Source organism: Ruditapes philippinarum, unplaced genomic scaffold, assembly GCF_026571515.1.
Source record: "Ruditapes philippinarum isolate M1 unplaced genomic scaffold, ASM2657151v2 ctg15792_1_1_1_1, whole genome shotgun sequence".
Taxonomy (NCBI): Eukaryota; Metazoa; Mollusca; class Bivalvia; order Venerida; family Veneridae; genus Ruditapes; species Ruditapes philippinarum.
In genome coordinates this window covers 1-19947 of record NW_026866430.1, presented here as the reverse complement: position 1 = coordinate 19947, position 19947 = coordinate 1, and the positions used below count along the sequence as shown (strand labels likewise).

The following is a 19947-nucleotide window of genomic DNA, read 5'->3' as shown; positions in this document are numbered from 1 at the left end:
TTCTTGGAAAAGTGTGTATGGTACGTTTTAACATAAATAACTATTGCTTCTTATGTAAGTAAGGAAAATGCTTAGTCTTTTTTTGTCAATGTTCCTCTTGGAATTGAATATGGTGGTATTTTGGCTACTATTACCCAGGATGCATCAAATCTTGGAAAATCCCGAAACACATGATAACTTGCACTAGAACAACTCCAATAATACTGAATTTAACTGTATGACGTCTAAGTTACTTCTCCATCTATATTAAGCTCCATGACATGTCCAATCAATCAGTAAATCAATAAGTTGATTGATCATTAGAAATCAAAGAATGAATCATCGAGTCAATGAAATCGAGGAAATCAACACTCTGAAATTAAACAAATTACATCAACATAAAAATAGAGCTAAATCAATTTCCATTGTCTGAAATGCATAATTATCATTTAAATAAAAACCTCCAAATTTATGGTCAATTACAATAAACCCATTCACACTTTCTATATGATCTACGTAAATAACCGAGGTATATCAAGTGAAAAAATACAAGTTGCTTCCCTTATCTTCAAGTAAAATTGATATCTCTTATGCTTAAACAAAACCACTAGTTCGTTCTGATTAAATGTCCGCTTTTAAAATGAATTACACCAATAGCAAACGTTGGATCTTAGCTTCATCACAGTATATTCTTCAACACATCTTTTGACTCCACAAAGTATTCAAATGAACAGTTAACCCTACCACATGTCAGACCATTTTACATACAATTTATACAGTGAGAAAACAACCAGTTATCTTTATTCCTAAAACTACTGATAAGAAAAGCCTCTCGTCTGCTAGTTCTGAAAGTGTTTATCGGTGTATTAAATATTTACAACACATTGAACAGCTTACTTAACCTGTAGGTATATTAACTTATAATATAGCTATATGCTTTCTATTGGCCGCCACAATCATAAGTTCATTTAATGAAGTTATTATAAAATACATCATAATCATAAATAAATTCTAAACTCACCAGTTCGTGGAATTGAATGTACCAATAAAAGCATTATCTTCTTCAAACACGCATACTGTCAAACTCTCTCTCTCTCTCTGCTGTAACTTCTGCAAAATATAAAAATTGCAATGTGCAAAGTGATATGAATAAATTGTGAGATTAAGTAAACAGAGAGCTAGATTAACGGATTTTTCTGAAAACAATTCTCAAAGGTTCCAAATCACGAAAACTGATGACATTTCGAATCAGACCACACTCGTTACTTAATTAAAAAATCATCTATGACATACACTCTATAAAACACTAATTTAAACCAAATGCAACTCAAAATAATACTGACCAACTATCAATAATCCATATTTCCAATAAATTAAGAACACTTTGAACTTTTTACAAACAAAGCCGCTTAAACATAGACAAAACTAGTGATATTGCGGGAAAACAAGGGAAACAACTCAAACAACAAAAAAAATTATATCAAGACACCTGAATTATCAACACTGTTACGCATCATGAAATCCAAATAAGAATTCCAAAACAGAATAAAATTAAGTTCAAATAATATTGGTAAGTTTTTGGGGAGGCTATGCCGACCCAATGTTAATAACTGTTCGTCAAATCTTACTGCCGCGGTAATCAGGTCAAAAAATAGTACCTTGATCTTTTCTAAGCTGACTCATCAGTCATCACAGACATTTACAATATGAAAATATTTTCATTCTTTAATTTCATATCTGCAATTTGTAAAGATAATAATTCTCTGAAAAATTCTTGATTTTTGTTTAAATCACTACTCCGTGACGTCATACTGCCGCGGTAATCAGGTTTGGCATACGTACGTACGTCTGTAATAAATAGTTCTGGAATGAAAACCCTTCAAAATAATAACTTTATCAATATTTTTTTAACAAAAAGCATAAATGAAAATTTGTAAGTAAATGCTTTAATTTAGTGGCAAATATTCTTTATTATTCTTGATAACAATTTTCCAATTACTACGCAGCAACCAACTGTTTATGACGGGTCATTAACTAGAACGTTCCAACACCGTATTCTCCATTGTATACACCGGTCTTACTGACGATATTTGAGACCGGTGTATATACAATGCCGTATTCTCAATATCATGCATGTTCTTTTGTTGTTATAAACCATTAAAAGTCCTTAATATTTTTTAAAGACAAATAATTGTAAACTGTCGCTTACATCAGAGACATGGATCATGCTTGCGTGATAACTAAGGAAAACTAACTTATTAGTACACCCCAGGAGGCTGTACGCGGAAAACGGTCATAAACCGCTATATCATAGCTGTTAGTAAATATTTTGCATACATTTAACTAAAAATTCACTGATGGTGATGAGCATATAGTTTGAAACATTATATTCTTGAACCATTATCGCCGAAAAAAAACTATTTAACTACAAAACCCCTATAAGGACCTTCCGACAAAATTCCAGCACAATATTACATTTTACATTAGCAAAATAAAAAAAGCAATACTTATATTTTCATCTTACATAATTCATTAATCAAACTTTTAACATAAAAGTATATTTGGCAATTGACAGATCCCTACTCTGATCTTTTATTTGTATAGGAATAAATTTAAACATGTGCTCTTTTGTTTAGGAATATTTTGTAGTGAAAGTCTTATATATTCACTGATCTCATAATTAGAATTAGACAGGTCAGGGATTTATACAACCAGTTGTTTACTTAACTATGCTCATTTTAATCCCAATAGAAAACATTCAAATATTTGGGGTAAAAACATGACCAAAGTACCTAGTAGTCGTTTACCCGGTGGTGATCCCATTAAACTGATTATAGATTCGAATTGATTAGAAAACACAAATAGAAACATGTGTTTCCGTACAACAAAAATCGGAAGTAAAGTGAACAGTTAATTGACAGAAATATGTGGTCAAAATATGTTTTAACAAAGAAATAATTATTTCAGAGAAAGACGCAAAAGATCAGTATGACCCCATATTGTGTAATTAGAAAGTTTATTCAATTCTAGGGCATACATCATAATTTGATAGTCCATGTGTAATAAAATTCAAATTTTCAATACAGATTATGAGATACATAAAAATATTAAAGAATAAGAAGCATTAATTAAAAAAAAAAAAAAAAAAAAAAAAAAAAAACCGCATACATATACAAATTACTTACAGTCGAGGATCGGGAAGTCATTAACATATCTTACGAAACTTTAATTTGAAAACGATATTTGCGCGCGCTGAAGTGATTAATGTTTATTTGAAAAATAAAAAAAAACAAAACTTTTATGTTTGTGTTCTAAAAATAATCGGCGGCATAAGAGGAATTTCTTATTCATTTTACAACACTTGAAAAATTACTACAGAAAATGTGTTGTTGTTTTTTTGTTTTGTTTTCAACAAAAGTGAGTGTATTTTAAGTTTATTTATACTCGGCGCCGGAATAACCATATGTCCGAGATTATAGCATCTGGGACGTCTTTTTCAAGCAGATTCTTCCTGGAAGCCCATTCTTCGGTGGTAAAGGAGACGACAATACCGTCAAGGCATCAACTTTCTGACTGACGACAACAAAAACGGCATCTATTAGCGCCAAACCTCCAGAGTAAGTCACGACAGGTCAACCAATCACCTCTGGTACTTATGATGACTTGACTATGTCCTTCCGTGTGCCTTCTCCGCGACGTGCACGCCTCTGGAGGAAATTGGAGAAGTTTCAACAAAAACTTCCAAAACACGCCATTTATAACATCATTCATAGCACTGACGGCTTCGATGTTCTCATCTATTTGCGGGAAATGGTCGACAGGGAAAACCCTACGTAATAACCGCACACCCTGTTAACAACAGATTTTCCGCAGTATATATTTCAAGCTAGTGAGGTTTAAAAATACACAAGCTATCGATTAACTACCATTAGTTGGTTGAGTATTGGCGGTAAAAAAGAAGATATAACTTCCTGATCAATTTTCACTTAGGTTGATTCAGTTTTGAATAAGCTTTGCAGATATGTATTTTTTCAAGAAATATTTAGCTTTAATATTATCCGACGCCGTCAGTAATGAAATGGGAATAATTTTCTGAAACGTGATTTTATTTGAGATTTGCTTCTGGAGAAGACAACCTTCTGTCCGTAGAGCAAGAATATTAATACTCATCACAAGACAGTATCTTATTGATCTCAATTATGGTACATCTAAACGTGTATAATTTTTATGTTCAATAAAAATGTTGCATCACTTGCAGTTGTTATTATCATTCAATAATATTAAAATGACATAAAGTATTTATGATGAACAGTCCTAGAATATTTTGACAAAGGAACTTGAAATTCTATCAAATAATCAATATTAATTATAATATCCAAATATACCCCCTATATACTATAAAAAAATTTTATAGTATATAGGGGGTATATTTGGATATTATAATTAATATTGGTTATTTGATAGAATTTCAAGTTCCTGTGTTTGTGTTTTTTTATAGTATATAGGGGGTATATTTGGATATTATAATTAATATTGGTTATTTGATAGAATTTCAAGTTCCTGTGTTTGTGTTTTTTTATAGTATATAGGGGGTATATTTGGATATTATAATTAATATTGGTTATTTGATAGAATTTCAAGTTCCTGTGATTTTGATAAGGAACCGTCAGTTGTAAAATGTTATTGTTATCTGATAATGAACAGTCGTCATACTTGCTGGTATGTCATTTATTATTGACAGTTTAGGTTTTTCAAAATTTGTATGATTAACAGTCCGAATGTAGACCTCAATGAAATGTTCTGGAATATTAACAAAATGAATAGTCAACCACATTAACCATATATATGAATGTTTGAACACAACAGTAAGGATAAATAGCGCAATGTGCATATCTTTTTATTTTGGTAGCATATTTTAAGCAAAAAGAAAAGACACTATAAGTCTGAAACATTCTCTCATAGCCTCCCCATCAGTACATTCAGTGCTTTGATCTGTACCTGTTTTTAGAAAATGATGAGATCAGCTTTCACGTCGAAAACTTTGTTTTGGTACGAACTACTTCCTTACGCAAAGTTAACGCGAATGAATACTAATGATATTTTTTACTGATTATATCCTGAAAACATGCAAATAATATACGATAGAAATAACACAATCAAAAATGAACTACTGACAATTCAAAATCTTATCACTTGTGTGTGACAAGAAAATCTGTGTAGAACTACTTTGCGTTGTTCGGTACCCATTCTTCTATTGCAATCCCGCAAATTGTGATAGAACTGTATTCACTGCTAACGCAGCGAATACAAAAACGGATGTTCACTTTTTGACTATTCAACAAAAAGATATTTTATACGCGAAAAGCACACCAGGGTGCAAACAACTAAATTTTATGAGTGTCATTGTTACTCCAGAGAAGAAATTGATGTCCTATCGGGGTTTAACGTCGAAAATAAGAATGAATCGAGAAAAAAATGGCGGCCATTTTATTTCATTTTATTTAGAAAATAGACCACGTGACCAGATTTTATACTGTTAAAAAATACTGTTACCTATGTAACAGTACAAAATTCTTAGTCACGTGGTACACTTGCATTAACAGTAAAAATAACACCCAGAGGCCTATGGGAAATTAGCATTACGAAAAATGTGAGGGGTAATAAATACAAATAACATGATGAGCTTTAAAATTTTGTGCTTTTTGTTGTAGAATACATGTACATTAAAGGGACTCCGCTGGCTTTAAGCAGGATGGAACTGGAACTATTTTTTTACTGGGCATATTTCTTTATCACATTTTGCGGATCGTTCCGTTAAAAGTGGCTACAGTACTTATTATATAGTTGGATAACTGACCAGATCATTTCATATTCTCCTTGAGTTACTCATAATTTTCGCTCTCTTTGTTAATTGGTACACAAAGAATAAGAGATTTATATTTAATCTTTGTTAGGCTCTTCGACATCAGTAAGTGCCCTTAATATCCTTTGCCTTAATTTGTTTTCAGTTGGAGTCACTTCACGCACGATATGGCGCGGTCACGTGCATACAGGTGGGGTGAAGACGGACTTATGGGCATCACGGATAGACAGTGTCGTTTATGTATGGCACTAGCGCTCTGGAACACAAAAGATCCAATACTTAAAGAGAGGCTGTATGGACTTAATGGACATCAGGTATTTTTATCTACATAATGGGTTTTAACCCTTGAACTTTTAATTTTAAAATGTGTTGCCTTTTGATACCTATGTAAATGTTTAAGAAATGTGTGAGAGGTTTTTTGGTGTTTTGATGCGTAGGAATTGACCACGAAGGCCGTTTAAAATATCTGCTTATTTCAAGAACTTGCGAATGTTTCTCTTTTATAGGCTAATAAGCTCTCTCACATTTCCTTAAAAATCAGTACTTTAACATGAATCCGAGCACTGTAGATAGAATTTGTTCAAAATATTTATCTTGCATATCCTATTTGCGTTTTTTTATGAAATTACAATGATGCAATTTGTTCGTGTTATCAAGACATGAAAATACATCTTTCATAATTTGGCCTGTATTTCTATCTGAAAAAAAAAATTAACCAAAACAAATATTTCTAGTATAAACGTTTCTATATGGTATCAATTTATGTAGTTAATAGAATGTCTGTATTTTGATAACATTCGTATTTTCCCCGCCAAGTTGTTGGGAATGACCAATTTAGGTTGTCACTTTCTTGCCGCATCATACGTGAACAGCTATTTGGTCACGAATTACCCTAGCTGAAATAGAAGGAATATTAACTAAATAATAGTTTATTGCCGATTGTTAATGTATGGGTGCTTCGTTATCTCGTCTAGTCGTTATAGATTTCACACTATCAAGTATTTTACACTGGTTTTAAGTGTTTTAGAATTAATTGGAACCGACTGCAACGATATTTTATATTCAAAAGTAAGACACAAAGACTAAAATTTAACTTATATCGAGGCCAATTCACCTAGACAATATTTTATAGTCTTTTCGTTATGAAAAAAAAAAATCTGCGATGAATTCGGATTCACCGTGTATAACCGGTAAAATTGAGATGCGCATGTACACCGAGAGTTCCGGCGACTTTGACGCCAGGAATGCTTTTGGGAACAATTTTGAAACAAATGAGTTCTCACTTCAGAGAGCAAATTGTTTGTTAATTGTATATTTATAATTAGTTAACCGTATATGAAGTAAGCTTGTAGGGAGACGCAACACCCCGGAATCTTAGTTGAAATTAAGATATATATTTTATTTTACTTTTTCAGGGAAATCACGGAGAAGATGTTAAAGAATTGTATTATTACCTGGACAACACACCAACACATTCATACATGAAGGCACTCTATAAATATCCACAGAAAGAATTCCCGTATGCTGAAATAGAGAGAGAAAATGCAAGAAGAACTGTCAATGATCCGGAATATGAATTGTTAGATACAGGTAGGTTGTCATATTTGAATTTTTTTGTTTGTTTGTCATGTTTGGTTTTACGACGCACCGACACAAATTTGGTCATATGACTCCGAAAAAGGAAAGATGAGTTTGGCTAACCTTGAGGTGTTACACACTGAAAGCAACACATATAAGGGGTCAAAACTACATCACCTGCAGGAGCTAAGACATGCATAGATTCCAGTAATTAGAACACTTTTAGTCGACTGCTTACTATTACGCAGGATTAAACGGTGGCCTCAACCGCTTCTTATTCAATTGATTTGAAATTTTGATGGAAGATATTAGCCTACATATAATCAGTCATTATTTTACTGTTGATCGTAGTTTTGAGAAAATAGCAAAACAATTGAAAGTTCGTTTTCCTAAAGAATTTTAATAAGAATTAATGGTATGTAGGTCGTGAAGTATAGGTATAGTCCTGTTGTTATTCTTTAGAAATTGCAAAAAAAATAAAATTCAAATATTATTATCAGTTAAAATATTATTATGATTTATAGTTTTTTGGGTTTTTTATACTAATCTTTCAATATTTGACAGTAAATATTGTCTTGTATTCTTTGAAAATTTACAATCTCCTACATTTCTGGTCTTGTCTGCTGAAGGACAATAGCGCTGATGTTGTATATATGATTATTAATTTGATTGAAGTTTATATGATAAAACAATAAACAAATGTAGTAAGAATCTTGGAACTGATTGTTTCATAACTGTTTTTCCTTTAAAACCCCTAATTATAATAATCCCCTGCTTATTTCAGGCATATTTAACGAAAGCCGTTACTTTGATGTAGTGGCTGAATATTGTAAAGGAACTCCGAATGATATTCTTGGACGATTTACTATAATAAACAGAGGTCCCGACCGGGCCACCATACATGTTCTCCCAACACTGTGGTACAGAAATAGCTGGGACTGGGGAGATGATTGTGACGTAAGTAATGTCCGTGATAGATCGGGTGTTTCCGCACACATTCGGCTGTTTTCGCATGTTTCATAAATTCCAGAAAGTAGAAAAAAAAATCTTTTATTTTTTCTTCTTGATAATTCTGTAAGCAAATAAACGTGTGCTATTTTTTTCCAGCAGACAATTATCTGAATTATTATTTAAAGAAAATATGGCATTTACCGGCATTTTTCATGCCTTACTAAAATCGAATGAACGGTGATATCACTTTTGGATGAACATAAAATCATTGCTTATCACAATACATACATTTGGTAAATTTTATACGGAATTGAACGAACTTTGCTTTGGTCGGTGTCACTGTGAAAAATTTGTAAAAATCTCATCATAAAAAACTTGTGTTTGTATGTTTTTGCTTTACTGACTACTACGCTATAGGAGGTCATTTTGCAGTGTGTATAAAATGGTCATTTAACGACAGCATTCTAATTGGTTTGGCAGGATATTTTCGGACTCAGGAGTGTTCATTGAGTGAGATGAAATAATGTTCTCCTCATTTACATTTCTTATAGACTAATTAAGTCTCTCTGTCTCGTGCCGTTATTCCAAAACCCGCGAAAGAAGGAAAGTTAAGTCATTAACTACAAGTCACCTTTTCAATTAACTATACTGTTAAGAATATCTGTCGTGGTAATATATAAGACTTTGACATGTCGAGTCTGAAAGACAAACGTGTCCATTAGCCTAATAGCAAGATTATCATAAATTATAAATTGAGTTTGTTCGTTTGTCGTGAATACTTTATTGATGACGTAATGTCTACAACAATATATCTTCTTCTCCTATTTGAAAGTTTTCAATAACGATAGACTTTGATAAAGTGAGTGAAATATTGTAAAAACATTGCATATCCCCATCAATAAGCGTATCCCCATCAATACACCCATACTCATGATAGTTTTATGAATCTGTAAAGAATGGATTACAGAAATTGAACAAATAAAGAAATATAACAGACATCTCCTTAGATATGTGTCAATTGCAAAACAGCCCTAACTCCGTGGGTGATAGGGTTTTAGGTGTTTCATAGAAATACAGTTCATCCTCTGGAGAGCGGCCCTCTCAAGAGAAATAACCTTCTTACAAAAACAATATCAATGATACTCAAAGTAAGGCTTTAAAATAAATTAATACCTGTCTAAAACAATACCTCTCAGCAACGACCGAAAATCTTTGTCTTTCAAGGGGGTTGATCTACCGAGGTTTTACTGTAGTAATTACACGAAAGTGTAACATTATCTTTTTTATTTCTTTTGTAAGATTGTTTTAAAATAAGGTCTCGACTGTTATATGAAGATCATTTTTATTTTCTTTATATTTTCGTTAATTGTTTTAAAAATATAATATTTTTTTCAGAATTCAGTTGAAGTTAAACCTATGGTACAACATATAAATAAAGATCCCGCGGGCATGGTGAGATGTGAACATCCAACATTAGGTATATACTTAGTAATGTTAACAGTAATGCTACATAGTAATGCTACATAGTAATTCTACATTGTAATGCTACATATTAATGCTACATAGTAATGTTACATTGTAATGCTACATATTAATGTTACATATTAATGCTACATAGTAATGTTACATGGTAATGCTACATATTAATGTTACATATTAATGCTACATAGTAATGTTACATGGTAATGCTACATATTAATGTTACATATTAATGCTACATAGTAATGTTACATGGTAATGCTACATATTAATGTTACATATTAATGCTACATAGTAATGTTACATAGTAATGCTACATATTAATGTTACATAATAATGCTACATAGTAATGTTACATGGTAATGCTACATATTAATGTTACATATTAATGCTACATAGTAATGTTACATGGTAATGCTACATATTAATGTTACATAATAATGCTACATAGTAATGTTACATGGTAATGCTACATATTAATGTTACATATTAATGCTACATAGTAATGTTACATGGTAATGCTACATATTAATGTTACATATTAATGCTACATAGTAATGTTACATGGTAATGCTACATATTAATGTTACATAATAATGCTACATAGTAATGTTACATGGTAATGCTACATATTAATGTTACATAATAATGCTACATAGTAATGTTACATGGTAATGCTACATATTAATGTTACATAATAATGTTACATAGTAGATCTAATGCTACAATTTAATGTTACATAGTAATGCTACATAGTAATGAAACATAGTTACTAATGGTTATTAATCGTCCATTTGTGTGTTTAAATCTTTTATTTCAATTATTCCAGACTTTAGCAGTTACACCAAAAAAGGTTCTTCATAGTTTAACCCTTTCCCCCATGAGCATATTGTGAAAAATGGCCATTTTCACTGAAAAGCCTCCTGTTACAAGTTCAAACTGCTATGAAACTATGAAAAATGCTTCAATACTAATCAAACTTGGCACAAATGTTGACTGGACCATTGCCTTTGTAACGACATGCTCAGTCTTAAATTTCCTGTTACCATGGCAACGAGGGGACATCTCAAAATTGCCAAAAATCACTTTTTTGCCTCGATTTTTTCCATCAAAATTTATTTCAAAGTGCTGCAACTTCTCAAGGGATTGAGATAGAGTCAAAGGCTTTTCAGCGTTGGTTACACGTTACCTTATGATCGACCTGGGGTCATTTTAAGCCTCTCACAAGTCCAAAATTTTCTTGGCGATGAGGGGGACTCTGCCCCCCTTCAAACCCCCCAAACAGAAGGGGGCACATCCCCCTTCTGGCAACCCCCTGATGTAATATTTGGATGGGGGCGGCGCCAAAAAAAAGGTCACTTTTTTTTAACAACATTTCTCAAACGAAAGACAGTGTTTGGGGCCTAAATAGGGCATTTTTTCACTGTTTGAGGCCTCAAAAAAGGGGGGGGGGCAAAAAGCCGTCGAAACACGCTTATATAAGGGAAAAGGTTAACAAAAAATGATGAAAAACCTTGGAATCACCCAAAATCTAGTTTTTCCATGTTAACATGTGGTCTTTTACCTAATTTTGGTGAAAAATTGTTGTTTTGTAACATTTATAATTTTTTTAGTTAACCCTTTCCCCCATGAGCATATTGTGAAAAATGGCCATTTTCACTGAAAAGCCTCCTGTTACAAGTTCAAACTGCTATGAAACTATGACAAATGCTTCAATACTAATCAAACTTGGCACAAATGTTGACTGGACCATTGCCTTTGTAACGACATGCTCAGTCTTAAATTTCCTGTTACCATGGCAACGAGGGGACATCTCAAAATTGCCAAAAATCACTTTTTTGCCTCGATTTTTTCCATCAAAATTTATTTCAAAGTGCTGCAACTTCTCAAGGGATTGAGATAGAGTCAAAGGCTTTTCAGCGTTGGTTACACGTTACCTTATGATCGACCTGGGGTCATTTTAAGCCTCTCACAAGTCCAAAATTTTCTTGGCGATGAGGGGGACTCCGCCCCCCTTCAAACCCCCCAAACAGAAGGGGGCACATCCCCCTTCTGGCAACCCCCTGATGTAATATTTGGATGGGGGACGGCGCCGAAAAAATGGTCACTTTTTTTAACAACATTTCTCAAACGAAAGACAGTGTTTGGGGCCTAAATAGGGCATTTTTTCACTGTTTGAGGCCTCAAAAAGGGGGGGGGCAAAAAGCCGTCGAAACACGCTTATATAAGGGAAAAGGTTAACAAAAAATGATGAAAAACCTTGGAATCACCCAAAATCTAGTTTTTCCATGTTAACATGTGGTCTTTTACCTAATTTTGGTGAAAAATTGTTGTTTTGTAACATTTATAATTTTTTTAGTTAACCCTTTCCCCCATGAGCATATTGTGAAAAATGGCCATTTTCACTGAAAAGCCTCCTGTTACAAGTTCAAACTGCTATGAAACTATGACAAATGCTTCAATACTAATCAAACTTGGCACAAATGTTGACTGGACCATTGCCTTTGTAACGACATGCTCAGTCTTAAATTTCCTGTTACCATGGCAACGAGGGGACATCTCAAAATTGCCAAAAATCACTTTTTTGCCTCGATTTTTTCCATCAAAATTTATTTCAAAGTGCTGCAACTTCTCAAGGGATTGAGATAGAGTCAAAGGCTTTTCAGCGTTGGTTACACGTTACCTTATGATCGACCTGGGGTCATTTTAAGCCTCTCACAAGTCCAAAATTTTCTTGGCGATGAGGGGGACTCTGCCCCCCTTCAAACCCCCCAAACAGAAGGGGGCACATCCCCCTTCTGGCAACCCCCTGATGTAATATTTGGATGGGGGACGGCGCCGAAAAAATGGTCACTTTTTTTAACAACATTTCTCAAACGAAAGACAGTGTTTGGGGCCTAAATAGGGCATTTTTTCACTGTTTGAGGCCTCAAAAAAGGGGGGGGGGCAAAAAGCCGTCGAAACACGCTTATATAAGGGAAAAGGTTAACAAAAAATGATGAAAAACCTTGGAATCACCCAAAATCTAGTTTTTCCATGTTAACATGTGGTCTTTTACCTAATTTTGGTGAAAAATTGTTGTTTTGTAACATTTATAATTTTTTTAGTTAACCCTTTCCCCCATGAGCATATTGTGAAAAATGGCCATTTTCACTGAAAAGCCTCCTCTTACAAGTTCAAACTGCTATGAAACTATGAAAAATGCTTCAATACTAATCAAACTTGGCACAAATGTTGACTGGACCATTGCCTTTGTAACGACATGCTCAGTCTTAAATTTCCTGTTACCATGGCAACGAGGGGACATCTCAAAATTGCCAAAAATCACTTTTTTGCCTCGATTTTTTCCATCAAAATTTATTTCAAAGTGATGCAACTTCTCAAGGGATTGAGATAGAGTCAAAGGCTTTTCAGCGTTGGTTACACGTTACCTTATGATCGACCTGGGGTCATTTTAAGCCTCTCACAAGTCCAAAATTTTCTTGGCGATGAGGGGGACTCCGCCCCCCTTCAAACCCCCCAAACAGAAGGGGGCACATCCCCCTTCTGGCAACCCCCTGATGTAATATTTGGATGGGGGACGGTGCCGAAAAAATGGTCACTTTTTTTAACAACATTTCTCAAACGAAAGACAGTGTTTGGGGCCTAAATAGGGCATTTTTTCACTGTTTGAGGCCTCAAAAAGGGGGGGGGGGCAAAAAGCCGTCGAAACACGCTTATATAAGGGAAAAGGTTAAAGATCCTGTATGCTATAATTAGCTCAACTTATCGAAGAATAGGAAGAGTTTTAGTACACACATAGGCGCCGGCGCCAGCGTCACACTTCGGTTATGATTTTGCGTGCAAGTTGGTCTCTCAAAATGTACTGAAAGCAATAGGTTGAAACGTCATTCTTTTATTCGAGAGCACGTACCAAGGCCCTTAACTCTAAAATGGATTTTGACAGAATTATAGCCCTTTCTAATTCTACATTATTTACTATGAAGCACTGATCAAGCGTGGTCGATCTCGCTGTCTTACCGACTGCTCTTGTTGATGCTTTATAATTCCTGTTGTTTTCATAAATCATATAACTTTTGTAATGTTATAATATAATTTAATATAAAACATTGAAGGTGAGTCCCAACAGAGGGCAAGATTAAACAGTATGGACAGATACGTTGAAGATTTAGAACCGGTGCACAGGGGTACAGATAATTTGTTCAATCTTGGGCATTCTGTCAATGGCTATGATGAAGGTAAACTTCCTTCTTTTTTTAATTTGCTGTATTTTTGTAACAACGACACTTAATAAATATACATTCTAGCTTTACTGATGATAAAAGACAGTTGAACACTGGTTTAGCAGCACATGTTTGCACATGCGTGCCAGCGTAATAGTTTCCTCACGGGCCCGGAAATGATAAGAGTAAACCGTTATAGGAATTTGCACTAGCGTATTAAATATACACCTATGTTTCACTATTACCACTCTAACTTTATATGAGATAAAGATATTATATTCATTAACTGGAAGAATGGAGTCTTGAAATAATGTATATAAATACAGGCTCACCTTGTCGTCTGCTGATCCATAATTGTCATCGGTGTCACGAGACTGAAGAATTCGGTGTCTTCATTTTTGTAGACGATCTCTCATTTTTTGCGGCTCAATGAAAGCCGTTTACAATTTGAAAGTGGGGAACTATTTTTTCTACATGGTAACCTTTTCCATGATATTGTCTTTTATCTTTACAGGGATATTTCGTATGGAATATGGACCACACCCTAAGGGAAAGGAGGTACCGTTATTGTTTACCGACAATGAGACGAACTACATGAAACTGTATGGTGTTAAAAATAGATCAAAATATCAAAAGGATGCATTTCATGACTATGTTATAAACGGTTTGTAAAAAATGTGGGATATTATTTGCTTTTGTCTTGAGTTAGTTATAATAGCTTAGTTTCTTGAAAATGAAATGACAATGACCACATAATCATAGAACATGCGTCTGTTGAGGGAATTATGTGTCTCATTTTCACTTCTTAGAGTATTAAGTATCATACAAGACAATTAACTATGAAAATATGATCGTGATGATCCGATACTACATACATTTGCATCTAAATACAGCAGACAAAAATAAAATTTTCTATGACAAAATATTATTTATTATTCATCATGTAAATGTCCATACTAATTCATTTAAAACTCAAAATCAACATTTGTTTCAAGTAATATGTGATAAGAATATTCAATAGATGTATTTCTACTGTTTTTATCAATATTTATAATACATATTGAAAATGTTCCCATTAATAAATAATGTACATGTGTATTTTCCTTACATATATTTATGCACGTTTCATGAATTGTTCATGTGTTTATCTCTTAAATCCCGACTGATTTTTTTTATATTTTATACTTAAGGTATGAAAGAAAAAGTAAATCCTAAAAACTTCGGAACAAAATGTGCCGGCCATTACGTCCTTGACCTTGAACCTGGAGAGGAAGCTGTCATCAAAGTGAGGCTGTATCAAAGTGGTGAGTCACCACCAGCACAACAGACATTTGCTCCAAACTGGTTTGATCGAGTATTTGAGCAAAGAATTGTGGAGGCAGATTTGTTTTATGATGAGGTCAGTTAGAGAATTCTTTATTTATATACTAAATTTGTAAGCTCTCTTGAAAAAAACATGGTCTTGTGTTGGAGCCACATTAGGTCTTACACTTTCTTTTATGCTGCAGCCTTTTTACCAACGTCTCAAATTTGGAAGGAACATACCTCACTCGGTGGTCTTTTAAGTGTGGGTAGACTTTGGGGTCACTGGGTTTAATTCTTTTGCTTTTAATTGAATTTGAAAAAACTTTTTTGGTAAGTTGAATATCTTTCAACTTCATCCAATGGCAATGACATTTTCACAATAACAAAAGTTCATGACTTTGTCAAGCTATATAACTGTGTTTACGTTTATTTATTTATTTATTCTTCCATAACTGAGTGAAACTCAGCAAAACTGTAAAACTGGGCAAACCTTTAGAAAAATTTGTTAATGGTAAGAATGTGGGCCGTGGGCATTTATGTTTACCAAACGGTCTTGATTTTTAGTGTTTTTATGGCATTTTACTGATTTGCTTTGTGAGATGAGTATGTACATTTACAGGTAATTCCAAGCAGAGGTAAACAAGAACGGCTGATAGCGAGACAGGCATATGCTGGATTATTGTGGACGAAACAGTTCTATTACTACATACAAAAAGGTTAGACTTTATAATGATTTATTCACGCTATAATAATAAATCAATGAACTTTATATTAGACGATATCTAAATGTATATCTTAATATAAGTTATAAAGAACACGTGTCCCTCTGTAGAGAGTGATTACTGGCACTAAAGTTTCAGATGAATTTTATGACTGCTAGTTTTATTTTATAATTTACAGCTCCTGGGTAGTGTTTTTATAAAGAAAATATTTACGATTTGGATCAAATGATTCTAACTTTGTTTTCATTTCTGTTAAATCAATCATTCCTGGTGAATATTGAAAATGATTTAACGAAATTGCTCTTTTTGGGATAACTACATACTTTTGTAACAACTTGATAAAAATAAAGACTATAATAATAAGAATTAAGATCAATAATATTATTAAACTTTAAGAAGCATGTATTTTTAGAATTATAAATGAGAAACAGTTCTAAAATTCACCTTTTCTTATTATTTCAAGTTCCCATTCAATGTTTCCCTATTGATATTTGGTTCAATCTATGGTAACAATACCCATTTTAAGAGGTTTAAAGAACTCAAATTTGATTGAATGTACTGGGGTCCTACATATTACCGGACAAAATATGAAGTTTTTTATCTGTAGCTTTTATTTCAAATAATAAAAAAGAATGGAATTTTACCCAAATAATTTTGGGTTCTTTATGCACGTAAACATTTCTTTATCAAACACGAAATTGAACATTTGACCGTAGAAATGTGTCTTTAAAGTAGGACATTATAAGAGGGAAAAAATCGTGTAAACAACTCAATTTACCGGACATTGTGTTTCAAAATTTTTTGAAGTCGTGAATTGAAATTAATCTTTAAATAACAAGCAAGGAAGCTACCACTATTGCATGGCAAGGTTAAGATATTTGAAAAACCCATTATGTCACTAGAAATAGACACGGCAGCCATGCCTGTTATGAAGAGGCCAATATATGGGGTGTAATTGAAATTAAAACTATTAACTCAATTTACGTATTGATCTTTCATGATCCGTAAACGCATGAAACATTTTAATATTCAAATGGAATTCTGTTCTTCTGTTCTTTGTCATACAGTTTCCTTTTTGTCATCATGTAGCATGTTACAAAAGCCATAAAATCTACTTTATTTACAGTTCATGTAATTAAAATTTCCTCCCATGGGCATAACCCGTTTCCTTATATGTTTTTTTTTAATTTGCCTTTCTTTGTAAAAGACAACAATAAATACTGTTTAGACTAAATTTAAAATAACTTTTTATCATTAAATTATGTTACGATTGTCTCTTGAGGTAACGTTGAAAAGAATTAAAAGTTAAACCTTTCTAAAAAACCCATTAAGGGTCCCCATATTCGGGCCTGCGCAGAACAGATTATTCCCCCGCATGACCAGGTCATGAAATAACTAGTAAACATAAGGGCATGTTAGTAGATAAAGAACTGAATCAACAATATTTATCGGAGATTGGTTTTGTTGTTATTAACTTTGAAATAGAAAGTATGTGTACGATTCAGACTGTATGATTTTTTAATCGAAGCAAAAAATAAAGCATTATTCAGCAGTAATAGCTTTTGTCCGGTAAACTGATTGTCCGGTAAATATGTAGGATCCCAGTAACGATTTTTAACGTCAATGTCTCGATTCTAAAAACGCCATTTTCCAGATGTTACTAAAACATCGGAAAAATGACGTTTTAAGAATCGAGACATTGAAATTAAAAAAGCGTTACAATTAAATTTGAGTTAAATTTGAGTTCAGCAAACCTCTCAAAAGGGTTTTTATCCCGAAACCAAGTGCCTTTGACAATGCCCTTTCTTTTCAACATTCTTACTGTTTAGAATGTTCGGTTTTTCACTATCATCATCATCATCATCATCATCATTGCTACCACTACCATAATCACCTTCATCATCATCTTTATTATCATCATCATCACCATCATCATCATCATCATCATCACCCCCACCACCATCATCATTATCATCATCATTATTACAATGATTATTATGATGGTGATGAAGAATATAATTATTATTATTATAGAATGGCTTAATGGAGACGAGACTCAACCGCCGCCACCGGAAACAAGAAAGAAATGGGGACGTAACCGAGACTGGAAACATTTATTTAACAGAGATATTCTTTCTGTACCAGATAAATGGGAATATCCATGGGTAATTTTATAAAATATACATGTAGTATGTGTACACGAGGAAATGTGAATAATGTTATAATTACTTAAAATGATTAACAAAGATTGTATCTAAATTTGTTTCATCACCTGATTCTGTATAAGACTGTTTTGAAATTGTTCTACCCTTGAAGACATTAATGTCTGGCCCCGTGTTCACAAAGATTTAAGGATCAGGATCAAGATCAGGATCAAATTGAAAACCTCTAATATTCTTCATTTTTTATCCTCATAGATAAAATATCTAAAATTAATTTGATAAAACTGGACTTGCAGTAGCAAATTAATGAAATTTTAGAATAAATTTATTGTTATTTTAAGATACGGACATTTTACAGTTGATCCAAATATTGATCCTGATCCTAAAATTGATCCTTATTTTGATCCGAATATTTTTTGTATTTGTTTTGTTATTTGTTAATTTTATTCCAAATAGTTTGATTTCTTTGCAAATCAGCAGTTTTTTACATTTTGAATATTTACTATTTTATTCCAGCAAAACACAATAAATTTTAGTAACATAAAACAATGGAAATAAAATCAGGATCACTTGATCCTGATCCTGATCTTTTCTTTGTGAACACGGGGCCTTGATCTTAATTCAACAATTTTTGGAAATAAAAATGGTTCATCACTATACATACAAATTAAACTTCCTCCGAAAAAGACTTTTAACATAGAGTACTGCAAAGAAAAGCTGTTTTAGAAGATTTTATAGCGCATAGTTACATCAATTTTATTTGATTTTTTTGTTTGTAAAAAAAACAAAACAAACTATGGATCGAAACATTTTTCTATCTAATAGAACGAGCACCTAAACACAAGGCTATCTAATTTGTACGAGTATAAATCAGACTGCCGAGTGATTTAATGTTCTTTCTCTTTTGTATCGTAGGTAAAATTAAAAACACGTTCCCTATTGTCACAGTATGAAACCACAGAAAATCGTAACCAATGAATGACCAAAATTGAGTCGCATCACGACAAAACCAACATAGTGCGTTTGCGACCAGCATGGATCCAGACCAGCCTGCGCATCCGCGCAGTCTGATCAGGATCCATGCTGTTCGCTATCAGTTTCTCTACTTGTAATAGGGTTGGTAAGCGAACAACATGGATCCTGATCAGACTGCGCGGATGCGCAGGCTGGTCTGGATCCATGCTGGTCGCAAACGCATTATGTTGGTTTTGTCGTGACGCGGCTCAAATGTTACATCTCTGTCGTTATTCCTTTCTTTGCCGCAACAAAAAGTAAACCCCAGAAAAATTGAGCCAATCAATGGGCATGCTCCGGAGTGCGGGTAGCTAATATATACATGCAGTTAATGCACTGTGCATGTATGTGTGTACGATTTAACTCTGACACATTTTCAACAGACAGGTCCTCAAACTATGATAGGCCTACAATTACGTATTATAACGTTCACTTGCTTTTATGTGTATGTTTTCATGACTTGTGTGTATCAGTAGGAACCTATACCAAAACGTTTGTATCAATTTAACTTTAATGTATTTTGTATACCAGTACGCATCCTGGGACCTTGCCTTCCACATGATTCCAATGTCTATGATAGATATACAGTTTGCCAAGTCACAGTTAGTCCTTCTTCTTAGAGAGTGGTACATGCATCCAAACGGACAGGTTTGTTATATGTTCTTTGGTTT

At 33.3% G+C, this 19947-nt stretch overlaps 1 protein-coding gene and 1 long non-coding RNA gene across 2 annotated transcripts; one reads left to right on the top strand and one right to left on the bottom strand.

The window, feature by feature from the left end:
* Positions 1-111: 111 nt before the first annotated feature.
* Positions 112-1429, bottom strand: LOC132732451 (uncharacterized). Its single transcript, XR_009626047.1, has 3 exons — positions 1323-1429; positions 1001-1089; positions 112-352 (listed from the first exon to the last, which is right to left on the bottom strand). It is a non-coding gene; the product is annotated as an uncharacterized LOC132732451 (long non-coding RNA).
* Positions 1430-5987: 4558 nt separating this feature from the next.
* Positions 5988-19924, top strand: LOC132732452 (uncharacterized; the record flags this gene model as incomplete). The annotated part of the gene is given in 10 exon segments (XM_060718870.1): positions 5988-6156; positions 7258-7432; positions 8205-8377; positions 9767-9848; positions 13966-14088; positions 14588-14737; positions 15264-15472; positions 15998-16094; positions 18135-18265; positions 19808-19924. Coding segments are annotated over 10 exon segments (1426 nt in total), but the record flags the coding sequence as incomplete, so codon positions are not given.
* Between the last annotated feature and the right edge of the window lie 23 nt (positions 19925-19947).